Source organism: Cyprinodon variegatus, unplaced genomic scaffold (assembly GCF_000732505.1).
Source record: "Cyprinodon variegatus isolate N-32 unplaced genomic scaffold, C_variegatus-1.0 Scaffold14, whole genome shotgun sequence".
NCBI classification, from domain to species: Eukaryota; Metazoa; Chordata; class Actinopteri; order Cyprinodontiformes; family Cyprinodontidae; genus Cyprinodon; species Cyprinodon variegatus.
In genome coordinates, this window is record NW_015150467.1 from 2,637,899 (window position 1) to 2,651,823 (window position 13,925).

General features: G+C 36.1%; 1 protein-coding gene across 3 annotated transcripts; it reads right to left on the reverse strand.

The window, feature by feature from the left end:
* Positions 1 to 606: 606 nt before the first annotated feature.
* p4ha3 (prolyl 4-hydroxylase, alpha polypeptide III) lies at positions 607 to 13,426 on the reverse strand. 3 transcript variants are annotated; one of them, XM_015383873.1, is made up of 13 exons: positions 13,126 to 13,420; positions 10,806 to 10,960; positions 10,474 to 10,697; positions 7,950 to 8,099; positions 7,818 to 7,869; positions 6,800 to 6,957; positions 6,007 to 6,186; positions 4,877 to 4,941; positions 4,636 to 4,795; positions 3,764 to 3,826; positions 3,417 to 3,485; positions 2,482 to 2,578; positions 607 to 2,012 (listed from the first exon to the last, which is right to left on the reverse strand). In XM_015383873.1, exons 1-13 carry the CDS (start codon positions 13,305 to 13,307, stop codon positions 1,942 to 1,944), a joined length of 1,626 nt encoding a protein of 541 aa, XP_015239359.1. In that variant the 5' UTR covers positions 13,308 to 13,420; the 3' UTR covers positions 607 to 1,941. The 3 variants fall into 3 exon arrangements, 1 of the variants encoding a protein (XP_015239359.1); XR_001481482.1 differs by lacking the exon at positions 607 to 2,012 and having other exon boundaries at positions 2,519 to 2,578; positions 6,009 to 6,186; positions 13,126 to 13,426; XR_001481481.1 differs by lacking the exon at positions 607 to 2,012 and having other exon boundaries at positions 2,519 to 2,578; positions 5,997 to 6,186; positions 13,126 to 13,426.
* Between the last annotated feature and the right edge of the window lie 499 nt (positions 13,427 to 13,925).

The following is a 13,925-nucleotide window of genomic DNA, read 5'->3' on the forward strand; positions in this document are numbered from 1 at the left end:
TTCTTTCTTTCTTTCTTTCTTTCTTTCTTTCTTTTCTGATATTATGTGTGTGTGTTTGTATTGATTAATTAGATCACCAGTATCTCAGAAGTGTTACTTTTCACCATTTTCACGGGCTCTCCTGTCAAAATGATCATGATAAAGAGATGCATCAGCTGATTGTAAATAAATGTAAGATGTTACACTTGGAATTGTTGTATAGCCCCTTCACAGATTCAGAGGAAGCATTTAAAACATCCTAATGTGGATAGTCTTGATTTAAAAAGAAAAAAGAAGAAAAGAAAGAACAAAATAAAAGAACAAAAAACAAAACATATTTAAATTGGTAGGTTCTTTATTTCAGACAGAAAAAAAACTGAATTATTTTCTTTACAGTCGTTAGTATATGAACAATTATTTTAAAAATAATCCATCACTTAAGACTCTTGTCTGTTATATTTTAACACCAGCAGAGGGAAGCACTGATCCTATGGTTTCTCTAAAACTGACCAAATGCACAAAACTCTATTATTGACTTTAAAGTTCTTTTTTTATCCCTTACTGATGTTAACTCAAATGAGAATAACTTATTAGTTAAATGCAACAACAAATCCCCCATTTTTTCCCCCCCAATTCACTTTAAACAGTTTTTTTCTGTTTGTTTTTGACAGTTTCTTGCAGAATGCCAAACATCTACTCAGGTGTTTTAGGCAGTTTGAAAAGCCATTGAGAGTCCCTCTGTGTTTGCTGTGGTAACAGTGAGAGCTGCATTTAGGAAAAAGTAGAATAATAAGGTTACATCGGTGACTTTAATTTTCCAAACTCTCTCATTATGTGTTTGCAGACTGGATAAACTTTCAGCAGGTCTAATTCAAATAAAAAAAAAAAAGGACATATGAGCTGTCGGTATAATCAGAATTAGTTTTTACTCAATACAATTATCTGATGCATCAGAATTGCATATTTAATCGTAAAAACTTGTTGATAGGTTCCACAGTGAAACAAGAAAGAGCAACCTTTCTCTCTAACAGCTCTATGGGAATATCTTGGTCTCAGTGTGTGCACAGGAATGTGCAATAGAGATCCAATACATGCTCTATTCATATATGTTCTGTGTTTCTGTCTGTGGCTGGAAAGACTACCTCAGCTGGAAAAAAAAATGCGTGTCCCTGTGGGAAAGAAAAAGTATTAAGTTAAGATCTTAGCCCATCACGCAGCGGGACATTCCCACAACATTTTCCTTTAGAAGGGTCTGATGCTTATGAGGTGGGTTTTATGACTGTTTATAACTGACCAAAACTCAAAGTACTCCATAATTATATCAGCCGTACTGTGAAGTATTTTGACAGCTGTCTAAAACAATATGTTGATGATGTGTGTAAGTTCAAAAAGATGCAGAATCCTCCAGACTCTTAATCAAAAACGATTAGTTTCTGAGGCAAATTAAAAAGTGGAATTACCGGTAACAGTTTATTTTTTTTTGGTTTCTACATCATTCTGAGTCAAAAACAGTAGGAATAGCAACATTGTTCTATCATGCAGAACTAAACAAACAAATCCCGGTGAGTGAGTCGTTAAACTAAGGCTTAGCTTTGTTACCAGTGTTAGGATGAACAGCTGTTTAATCTGATCCCCCTGAAATAATTGACAGTCCTCTGCAGATCAAATATCCTGCATGAGCTTCTGCTAGCATTTCCATCTAAATGTAAATATTTCTCCATTGCGAGGAATTGCCAAGTGGAAATATTTGGCCTCCGTAGGCTGATTTCCAAATACCTCATTCCTTTTCCACCTCAGTGTCCACTGCAGGAGTGCCCAGGTTCCCTGGGGCCCTGGGCACCAATCAAAGATTCAAGTTATCCCTCCATTCCAAACACACACCTTGGCTGTTGCCTCTTCTCTCTTTGCCAATGTGCCTGACGGTGGTCAAGGCTTCTTCTTCACAGGATCAGTTTGTCCCTTTCACTCTTTAGGATTCAGGCTGCAGCGATGCTGAAATTCTTGGCCGTACTCGTGGATCCATTTGTTGGCTACTACAGCACAAAAATACAGCAAAATGGTGGTCAAACGACTCAAAAAATCCAATTACTGTTATTAATCGGCAGAAACAGCATTGATAAAGGATTTCTTGCCTTGTTTTTTGTAACCTATTCAAAAATAGTTTCAATAAAAGACAACTTGCATTCCAACCTTCTTTCACATTAAAATTGCTGTGATAAAAAGCAACTTCTTCTGCAGCTGCTTCCTGATTATTATGATGCATCTGTTGGTTTGATTAGTCTGCAAAACATATTTCGTTTTCTGAGCCAACCAGCAGCAGATGTTCACTTCCTAAGATAAACCCTTAGAGCCTGAACTGTAGGCGGCGATATCTCTAAACTCAAAATGAAACACAAATGGAGTCCAGCTGTTATATATAAAAAAATAAGATTGATATTTAGGAAAGCACATCCCTTTTTGGTGGCTTTTAATAAAGTCTAATAAGAGGAAACAGATACTGACCCCATTTATCACCAATGAGCACTGGGCAACCAGCATGCAAGGTGTCTTCATCCCCCTGTCCATTTCTGTGGAGGTTCCACCAGAATAGGGCAGACTTCTGGGAATATACAAATAACATAAAAAACATATTTTAAAATGAACAACTAACGCTATATACGTATGTTACTTGATTGTTCCCTTTATTTTTCTTGGCATATACATACATAAATATATATATGAGGTGTATTTTGTCTCTGTTTCCATCCTTTCCTTATTTTTTCTTTCTTTTTCTTTCAATTTTTAGTTTATTACTGTTTTCTTTTCTTTCTAAATCTGTATATATTTCTGTTAGACCATTCCCCAGTTTGAAAATGTGTGTTTTTGGAAAGCTCTATCCAGGTAATTTGGTACTGCCTAAATAAAACAGGTATTATATATTAAGGTTAACAAATGCATGAGAAAGTTAAGCAAGCAAATAACCAAAATAATTTCATTTAACTTTTTTAAGGCAAAAATCTGATTGCTTTTACTTGTTCTGTTCCAAATTACATAAAATCCCAACATATCCAATCAGCTAAAGGGTCATACTTCAAACAAATATAAAACTTCACACCTTTCTACGTAAATACTAATTATAAGATGGACTACATACTCGGGAAAAAAAAAAAACGCTAATGATATTTCAACAAAAAAGAAACATGTTGGTAAAATTAAAGATACTTTGAAACTTACGGTAAATCTGTCAAGTGTTCAAGCAATTGTTATCTTAAATGCTTGTTGAAAACAACAACAAAAAAACATAAAGTTTGAAAGCAGGACTGTGGGTAAAAAAATCTCTCAATTTATATTTCCCATTATCGGATTAGGTAAAATGAACAAAAAAGGAAATAAATCAAGGTTGCATTAAAAGAAACATTTAGGTTTAAGAAGAATATTCAGATATTGGGATTGTTTACCGCTACTACTGGAACACTGAAGTTGGCGTATATGAAGGCTGTGGACCCACCAGCTTCAACTGAGCTGAGCTGTAGAAAAAACATTCCTTTAGACAGTGTCTTGTATTTGTGTGTGTATCTTATGCAAGTACATTTTTTCCCATAGAACTGATTTAGAAAAAAATTATTCCTCTTTTAACTCAGTTTATCCTCATAAAAAAGAAACTAATTAAAAGAGACTAGCTGCACAGGATCAAGAGATAAAAAAAGCTGCTGAGAGCAGCATGGATCAACTTGATACCACATAAAAACCAACAGGAATCTGACCTGGAATCTGATCTGATAGAGAAAAAGTCAATTTCACTCACATAAATCATGAAGGTTGCCACACGATTCCCAGTTTTCAGCTTGAAAACAGGACTGGTGGGCGACTGTATTGTAAAAGAAATATAAAAACCAATTGAAATCATGAAAAATGAACATACCCTTTAAACCTTATTACATTTTATTATGCTAAAATCACAAATGTAGTTTATTGGGATTTCAAGTCATATAGCAAAAAAGGCAATCTTGTGAAGTGGGTAAAATTATATTTCTAAAAACGTTTGCGAGATGAAAATCTGAAATATGTGGATTCCTGTGTAATTACTCACTTTTTACTCTGAGACCTCAGAATAAAATCAGTAAAAAACCTTGTTAGTAAGATAAGTTTTAGTGAAAACTTGTGTATATTTCCTTTAGTATAGATAAAGCTTTTCTCCTAAATGCTTTATACAACAGTAGTGAACAAAAGCGTCATAAGGTTTAAGGAACACACAGGCAGTTCAGGGAGAAAGTTATGGAGAAACCTTGAAGTTTGTAGAAGGACACATGGTCAATTAAAAATCTTTGGCAAGACTCCAAACTTCGTGCACATGAAAACCCTCCATAGAATCTGACCACACTTCAGCTATCATACCAAGAAATGGTAACGATTAAGACTTCTAATGCAGGTTTAACTTTGGCCAAGATAGTCGTATAAAAGAAAAGTGGACAAATACAAATATATTAGTTTTCAGATTTTGATTAGTAAAGGATTAAAGAATTACAATTCACACTCCACAACTACGTACTACTTTGTGTTGATTTATCAAATCTAATTTCAAATAAATTAAGGTTTGCAGATGTAATGCAACAAATGTGGTCAAATGTAAGGTTTATGAATATCTTTACCAGTCAGTATAACACATTATCGTCTTACTGTAGCGTGGTCAAAATGAGGTTCATAGTGGCCACCGATTCCATAATTCACCACCTGGAGGAACTCGCCATATGGATGCTTCACATTTAAACCTGTTAGCACAGAAATCCTTTGGTCCAACCTTCCAACGATGGAGCCCTCTGAGCCCTTCAGCCACGCGCTAAAAATCGGACACATCTATTCAGTTCATTGCTCTCTATGTCCAATGCACACACCAACAGCAGCATTAATAGTTTTGTACCTCTCGCTGATTCGATAATCTGCTGTTTCCTGCTTCTTCCCACTTGCCACCACAGATCTCTTCAACTTGTTGGGAGAGATAGAAAATACATGATTATAGGTTTTGCTTGTTCTTTATTGGTCAAGTTGTTAAAAATTTACCACAAACTCTGTCATTGCACATATCTTTGGGCTGAGTTTCTGTTTCTTTAAACCACAGAAACTTCTTGGCAGTCGCTTTGCCTTCTACTTAATCTGTTCTCCAATGTCTAATAGCAGCCTTACATCCAACAAACTGAATTTAGCATTTTAAAATTCCCTAAATTCAAAGGCAGTCCACTTTCAATAAAACTTTCTCATAATGTTAAGGAACTACATAAGCTTTAATGAAATAGCGACTAAAACAGATGTTTAATGTTGCATTTAGGACACCAGGAAAGTAAAAACCATCCAGCTCAGTGTCACAGGCCTGTTTTCAATCAGCTTATAAGCTGACGTAATGATGACATGAAAACAGCTCTCCATCTATGCAAAGAATGGAAAACTCCAAGAGGCCAAAACCTCAGCGGATAAAAGAGCATCATTCAAGTAAACCCATCAAATGATTCCTGAGGAAAATGAGTCAACAGGCTGTAAGTTTGGAGCAACGTTTCTGTGAAATGTCATCTTTGCATGAGGCTCACACTGTTTTCTGGCAAAGCTCAGATTCTTTGCTTTACTGGAGTAATACGGCTAAAACTCTACTGCTTTAGGGAGGGGAATACCAGTTTCTCCTTTGGGTCTTTTAAATTTTTCAAACATGTGAGAGGCAAAAATTATGTAATTCAAATTAAAAACCCCAAACAAATTAATCAGATAGAGAGCATGGAGAATGAAGCCAAATAATTATATAAAAACAACATAAAAATAAAAAATATGTTTATTTTCAAATCAGAGGCTTTAAAAATAACCACAAGTCAATAATTAAAATATATAAAGGATTTCCGGCCAAAACTCCTCTATTTATTGGTTATAAACTGTGCAAACAATAAAAAAACAAATGAACTCAACCTCACTATTTCAGATTTAATTAAAAGCTTCCTGGTCACACAAATAAACGTCAAATGCAGAATTTTATCTGAAACCTTAACCTACGAATGTACCATCACCTACACCAGACTGGGCAAGCTGTTTGATGTCCTCCGCCTCGGCGCCTGTGATGAAGTCATGGTACAGAACAACATGAGGCTGCAGGCTCAGCACCTCTCGTCTCACAGGCTGCAGCAGCAGAGCAGGGCTGTTGTTGTTGGTGAAGTGGTCACAGAACAGGTTGGGATTTTCAAAATGCATTGGCTGCAAGAGGAAAACCACCATCAGCATTCCATTAATAAGATTTAACATGGAAAATCTTTAGATTTCATCATCAGTCTCTGCACAATCAGCAAAACACAAGAGTGATACATCTTGAAGGTTATACAGTAGGGACATTTTTAAAAGAACAAGCAAGAGTAATTCAATAACATGTAAAATCAAAACCTGGAGCTGCTTTAATGACAACAGGAAATACTTTTATATAAATTTAAGATGAAATAAATAAATTGCAAACTAAACTGGACAAAATAATACTTGATATTTGAGGGACCCAGTTCTCAGCTGTAGCTCATGTTGTGTAACAAGTTAACTGTGCCTCAGAGTCACCCTATTCAGTGCATGAATCCATGATTCTTATCTCGTTTCCTGAATGCAAAATTCAGGAAATATATTTCTTTTAAATCTTCTTCCTCCTGTTTTTTTATGTCTGTTTGTTGTTTATCCCTCCAACATTTTTCTGCAAAGGTTTGCTGCATATTCAAAAGATTGCTGCAGATTCAAAATGGCAAAAAAGCTGATATTTCTGCAATGACTCTGTAAGATGAGTGTCAGGTTACTTCAAGACATTATCTAAAGAAGACATTTTCATAATAACCTGCGAGCCTTGAGTCAGACACAGTCTCTCATAAGTGTCCTGTGTCCTTAAATAAGTAGAGCTGGGTCTTCTTAAACTACCCCCACTTGATGCACCAGCAGAACCCAGCAGCTTCTCGTATTTCTCAATATTCTGCAACACCCGTCCATTCATTGGATCTGAATAAATAAATAGATGCAAGGAGTCACAGAGAGAAGAATCATTAAATGGCATTAATACATCTTGAAATTGTATCATATGACAGATACGATGTTTGCAAAAACATTTGAACTTCTGGAAACTTCTTCCCCAGATTTGACCACATGATAACTACAGATGTTCATGTGTTTTATTTGTATAATATGCAGAATAAAACACACACACATTAACATTAACTGTCAGTTGGAAGGATATTGGCCCGGTTTTCTTAACTTTTTGACAGATACAAATATGTGGGTTGGATATGTGGTATACGTACTTTAATACAATACAAACACGTCTGGTTAAATTACAGCTTCACATCTTTTAGGCAAGGCTGCATGCAGATTTCCATATTTAGAGACATCCAACTTATTTAAAATAAACCGACCAGTTTCTCTGATTCCACAAAAGAAACACAGTTCTACTATATTTCCTTATCATTATCAGTCATCCTTGTCCTTTACATAAAGGCCAAGCTTACTGCTGGTCTCACTAGAGGATCTCCTTCATACACTTACTGTAGCAATCTGAAGGAATGGAGAAAAAAATCTTCAAAATGTCAGCATCAAAATGCAAAAGGCAGCTAAATAATTATAAGGAGGGCTGGAAAAGATTCATATTTTTTCTTAAAACTTAAATTAAAATCTCTTGAGTGATGCTTATCATTTTTAAATTAAAAGCAATCTTCTTATTTGTGGAAAACTTAAAATTTAATATTTTTGTTTTCCTTCCACTTCATAAATTCCCTAATTAGTAAATTTGAAACTTTCCCTGACACTTTTATCTTCTTCAACAAAATTATGTCATAACTGCATGTGGAATGGGATGAGAGACTTACCATGATGCAGTAACTCATGGGACAAACTCAAAGCATAGGAGACATTTCCTGTCTGAATAAAGCAGAGGGATTTAAGGCAGTCTAATCAGATAAACCATGTTGGACCACTTTGTATTTGTTCTTTGCTTCTACTTTAAAGTGGGAAAACGCGAGGTGATCCAGAGCGTCCTCTAAAGTCCCTTCATTCTCAGGGCTCCACTTTCCTCCTTCTCCCCTGAAGAGACGCACCGACTCCTCCAACCAGTGAACTGAGTGGTAATAATCTTCCTGCTCATAGGCCACCTGTACACAATAAAACTGTCATTCTGAGTCATTGTTAATTGTCCATAGTGCCTTTATAATATGTTTATAAACGTATATTGACTTGAAGAGGTGTCTAACATTTAATTGATATAAGGAATGGAAAAAATAATAGCCATGTTATCTTTTTCTGTTCTTGGTTTTAATCCCAGCCTTTTTTTATGCTCTCCTCATTTATATATTATCTGCTGGCTCTCAGATTTCCCCTTACAGTCAAAAACCATGACTGCAGGGTTAACCTAATAACCTGATTTCTACATTGTATGGATCTTGTTTAGTAGACCAGAGGGAAAATCTTTAACAATAAAAAGCTGTTTGGGGCTCCGGGAAGAAAGTTGGCAAAACATGATTAGGGCCCAGATGTGGAGCCTTCCAAAAGTGATTTTACTGATCATTTGCAGATGTACAAAGCTATCAACAGGCAGTTAAAATATGCAACACATGATTCAAATCTATTACTGATTTATTACTACGGTGAATCGCCTAGGCACATTTAAGAGGAAACGAATGGTTCCCTGTAATAAATCCTTTATTCTTATGAGTGCAGCCTGTTTTCAATAATTCCCATGTGACTCCTCAGTTAGCTTCAACGTGGACAAAGATAACAGGTTAGAGCATCTCGGTCATCAGGTGAGTATAATCATCTGACATGCAGAACATCCCAAAACATACTTTATGTCAGAAAAAGAACCACTTCAACTCTCACTTTAATGATGCCTACAGAGACATTCATTTTATATCTGTATAATTGTCACCATCACTTTCTACAGTTTAGAAGCCAATAAAGTTTTTATGAGATAAGAACTGTTGTGAAGCTAAAGCGTGATTGCCCCTGATTTAAATGTTTAAATACAGTTACAATAAATCAGATCTGTTTTCAAAAAGACATTTTGGAAATATTTCTAAAACCCTCACTTAAAACCTCCAAATAAAGGATCTCTGCTTCCATTAATCACTGTTTCAGTATGTGGGAATGCTCTCTGAGTCCATTGCTCATAAGCATGACATAATGTATTTTCCACACCAGAGCATGTCTCTCCCACACAGTGCCCTGTTGTTACCATCAACACTGTACAAAAAAGGAATCCATGTGTAGAACAGGCTATAGGCTCTCTTGAAGGAGAAGATTAGGTCTACGGCTGGGAGAAACCCATTTTTTTTTTTCCCCGGATGCTGAGAGTTATTTATGGAGATTATCTAAGATAACTCTCTCTTCAGTTTTGTCAAACCAGTTGTTTCTTTTGTTTGCCAAGACAATTTTGCCAAAATATGGTTTGAAGTAATTTGCTTCCATTAAACAATGATGATGAATAACCACCATAATTTTTTTTTTCCGAAGTGTTTTTTGAGGAAAATAAGATATATTTTAAATTTTTCTTTAGGGCCCATTTTTGTTCATTTATATTAGAATTATATGATCATTTTCAATTCTGTAGCTTTGCAAATTTTCCTTATAACAGTTGTTGATGTTTGGCCTTTATAGTTTTTAGAATTGTGTCAGGTTTTTACCATAAACCTTATGTAATTTTATAAATCTGAAAAGGAGGAAAAATTAAAAATAAATTTTTTTTTTTTTCTTTGCCAATAAAAAATTGAAAGGAGTTTATCGGATTTATCAACCGTTTCTAACAGGTTTAAATATTTGGAAATTGAACATTACTCATATTTCACAGTAAAATACACCACCGGCAGTTTTGGCCAATTCATGAATGGCTGCAAATGACTTAGAGATCTAAGAAAGTAAAGAATCATCCAGCTCAGTATCAGGCTTGTTTAAAATCATGCTTAGATAACATGTGAAAAAACTTTAGATTAAACTTTTAACAGCCTTTTATGTTGCTACTCTTCTATAAGGGCATAAACCCTTTTAAGGATGTCTCATAGGTTTTCGTTCTGGTTGCCACCTGTTGTGATCTGTGTAGCTCCTCCAAAAATACAGAATGTCTCTCGTTGCTTCTTATATTAACACTCTTCTTTCCTGGCCTTTCTAGTTAAGTAGACATGCATGTGGTGCTATAGGTTAACAGCTGTACCATACTCTCTCCATTTCCAGATGATGGGCTGACTACTGTTCATTGTTGTGTTTAAAATTGTACACATTGTTTTATAAAGTAAACCTGCTTTGACATTTGCTAGGAACACAGTTTGTCCTTGTGACATGATGAAATGTGAAAACTGAACATCAATATGAGGTGTTCATTATTTAAGTTATTTTTCAAAACTTGACTTTTTGCTTCTTTTCTCTGCAGAGTTTGAGAGGTAAAGACTGAACACATATCAGTGAAGTATGGTCTAATAATTCCATTACAAATTTATCTTCTCTGGGTGATGAATAAAAGAAATGTTAGAAGTTCACCTTTCCAACCAGAAAGCAGTCGTCACCCGTGAGGGAGACAGACACAGCAGGAGAGCACACGTCAATCACACCTCCATTGGTAACCCTTTGGAAACGACCCTTTACAAGACTTGAAACCTGCAGAGAATACACATCCTGGAGCCTCATCAGCCCCCTTGCAGCCCCTCGAAGGTCTTCGACTTTGGGCAGGTCGGCCTCCTCTTCCTCATATTTGGACCTGAGGGCTAAACAGAGGAGTATTGAAGGTTGAGGTTTGTTTGTGTGAGATCAGAGGAGCAATAAGCCTCAGATATCAGCCTGATGTCACCAGGAAGTAGAAAAAGAGAGCCCACTTTGAGTGTTTTCCTGAGCTTCATTGCTGTAAACGATGTTCAGCCATTCTGAATGTAGCCGTTTGACCAGGGTGAAGGCAACCAGTGGGTTTGCTGTTGCAGCTGCAGGGCCTTTGTAGAGTTCTGCGTGCAGGTCAGAAACTTTGGCATAAAACCTGAGTGAAAGATGAGATTGAGTCAGAGTAGGTGCTGGCATATGGTCTTCATTAGATTGGAGAGTATAACACAGGACATGCTGGAAATGGACAATAACCAGTGCCTTCCAGACACTTTTTCTAATTATATCTGGTTATAGACACAAGGTTTAACAAATTTTATTGCCATTTTTCTTCATATACCAAAAAGAATGTAACATATTGTGAAGAAGAAATTAAATAATACATGATTCTGAAACATTTTACTCTGAAAAAACAATTAAAAGTGTGGCTTTGATTTGTATCCTGCCTCCCCGACAGGATCATTTCTAAAGAATTAGATTCTGCTATAATAAAGGATTAATTAAAGTATTTATTGACTGTTGTTCTTTAAACTTGATAGTTCAAATTCAATCCAACTGTGTGAATACCATTTGGGAAAAGCACATTTTTAAATCTTGTTAAATATTCTTAATTCAATTTAAGGCTGGAGCATTTTGACAGATGAATGTGTTTTAATTAAAACCACCCTGCTGTCGCCCTGGCTGAAACTCCACCCCACTCTAACGTTTTTGGAGCCTTTTACACGTTTTCTTCCAGGATTGTCACTCTTTCACTCCTTCCATATTTTCTTCAACTCTGATTTACTTAAATTCCCTAAATGTTAACAAGTATCCCCACAGCATTATGATGCCACCACCACATTTTAGTCTAGATTATTGTGCTTAGAGTTTTCAGTTTTAGTTTCTTTACATGCATGTAGGTTCGGTCACATGTTTGCTGTGTCTCGTTCACAGCTTGTTTCAAGCTTTAAATTCTACTTCTTAACGCGTTCTTTCAACATGAATTCTTTGTGTGCCACTCTTCCGTAAAAGAAGAGATAGAGAATGTTGCAGCTTTCAGAAGATTTTCACACCTGAGCTGTGGAATTTTAAAGCTTCCTTTAAACTTCTCAGTAGCTTTAATGACCTGTTTGATGCAGTTCACTTTCACAAACCTCAGAGGGCTTTAACGAACATCTGTATTTAATTTTGAAGTATAAAGGACCTCACTTATTAATTAGGAGACTTATAGAGTCTTTAGAGGTATTGCAGTAATGGGAGTTTTAATGTAACAAACTAAAATGAAATTATACAAGGGGCATACAATTCAATGAAAAAGACAAGCTAAATAAGGCATGTGGAAACTGTTGCTGTTAAGTTGAATTATAATGTTTTTATCATTATTTAAAACCTTTATCTTCAAACTTTATGCTGCTATAGGCTACAACTTCTGGAGGATATAAGGACCCTTATTTCATAATTTTGCTTCATTCTATCTCTATTCGTCCACTCTGTAGAATCTTTTAGTTCAATCTCTAACGTTCTGCTCTCTCTGCCTTTTCTTATAGTAGCTTCGCCTCATCTCTTCCTGTATGGCTGTGACACCATCCTTGAGGGAAACATCAGCTGTGCGGCTGCCCTCAACACCTTTGTTTATAGATGTTGGAGATCGGCCTGTTTTCCAGTTTAGTCCTGTTTCTCTGACCATGACTGGCTGGATGTGCTGCTTTTTGTATCTCTGCTTCTGCCTCCTTGAACCCCAGTCTGCCTCGGCAGATGGCCGCTCACACTGAGCCTGGTTCTGCTGGAGGTTTCTTCCTGTTAAAAGGGAGTTTTTCCTCTCCACTATTGCTACAAGCATGCTTAGTGTGAGATGCAATCAACTGGTTTTAGAAAACTTTAAATCAATTTGATGTTCTGGTGAACTGTAAAGTGCCTTGAGATGACATGTGTTGTGAATTAGCGCTATATAAATACACTGAATTAAAAATTTAAACAAAATGTCAAACCAGAAAACTGACACTAATAGAGATAAGGCAGCACTAGATCATTTGCAGGGTCTAGACAGACAGTGAGCAGAAAAGCAGTCGGTATTTTGAGCAAAGCAGATTTCCAGACAGCTGGATTACTTCCTTAAAAGGGAATAAGGAAAGTTTTTTGTTCTTCTTCTTAAGCCCTTGTATAACTCTGTATCCAAAGATGAGGTCACAGGCCAAGCTTTATTAGGTCAACATCATAATTTAATAACAATTCAAACTTTAGGATGACTGAGATGACTTGAAATAAATGGAGATCTCTCCTCCATCATCCATCTGAAATGTGTTATTATGTTCCAGTCTGATGTCCAGTTTCCCCATCACTCACCGCCTGATGTCCCTTAGTCTCTCCAACTCGCTGTCGATATAAGTTCTCAGATAACCGATCAGTTTCCTTTCAACGAGGATGGCTTGCCTCACGTTTTGGAGCGACGTAAATATTTCTCCAGCTGCGATGGAAGCCAGAGCCGTGGTCAGAAAACAACAGGAGAAAAAGAAAACAGCCTTCATCCTCTGCAGCCTAGTTTATCATCGGATGCGCTGCTTCCACACTTCATCTGAGCGTTTCTGCTCCCGTCTAAAGATCCACAGTTTGATCTCTGGGTTCTCATCTGCAGCCTCAATAAGCAGATCCAATAGGATGATTATGTAAAATATTTTTCTGATAAGATATACATATTAGTTATACGCCTTTATTTGAAGATTTTTAAACCTTATTATTATAAACCGTGAATTTATTGCGCATGAGTTGTGACTTAAAACGCAAGGGCGCATTCTCTCAAGTATTTGTCTAGCAGCGCCATCTACTGGTGAAATTACAAGTAAAAAAACTGACACCAGCTTTTCTTTTTTAAATTCTTTTTAATGAAGGAATGTGTCTGTCTCTCTGTCTGTCACCTTTTACTTGACTGGTCAAAGTCACAGGCCATAATTTGTGTTTTGCCATTATGTTTTCCACTATTGTCTTTAATTTAGGGATTTGCATCAGTACATTTACATCATGCCATAAGTTCATTGTGAAAATATTTGTGTACTAATACACCCTAAGTAACATTTGTCTCTAAAACTTTACTTAATTTGTAGCTGTTACAATATTTCTCTGCTGAATAACAAAAAAGAAAGGTTTGT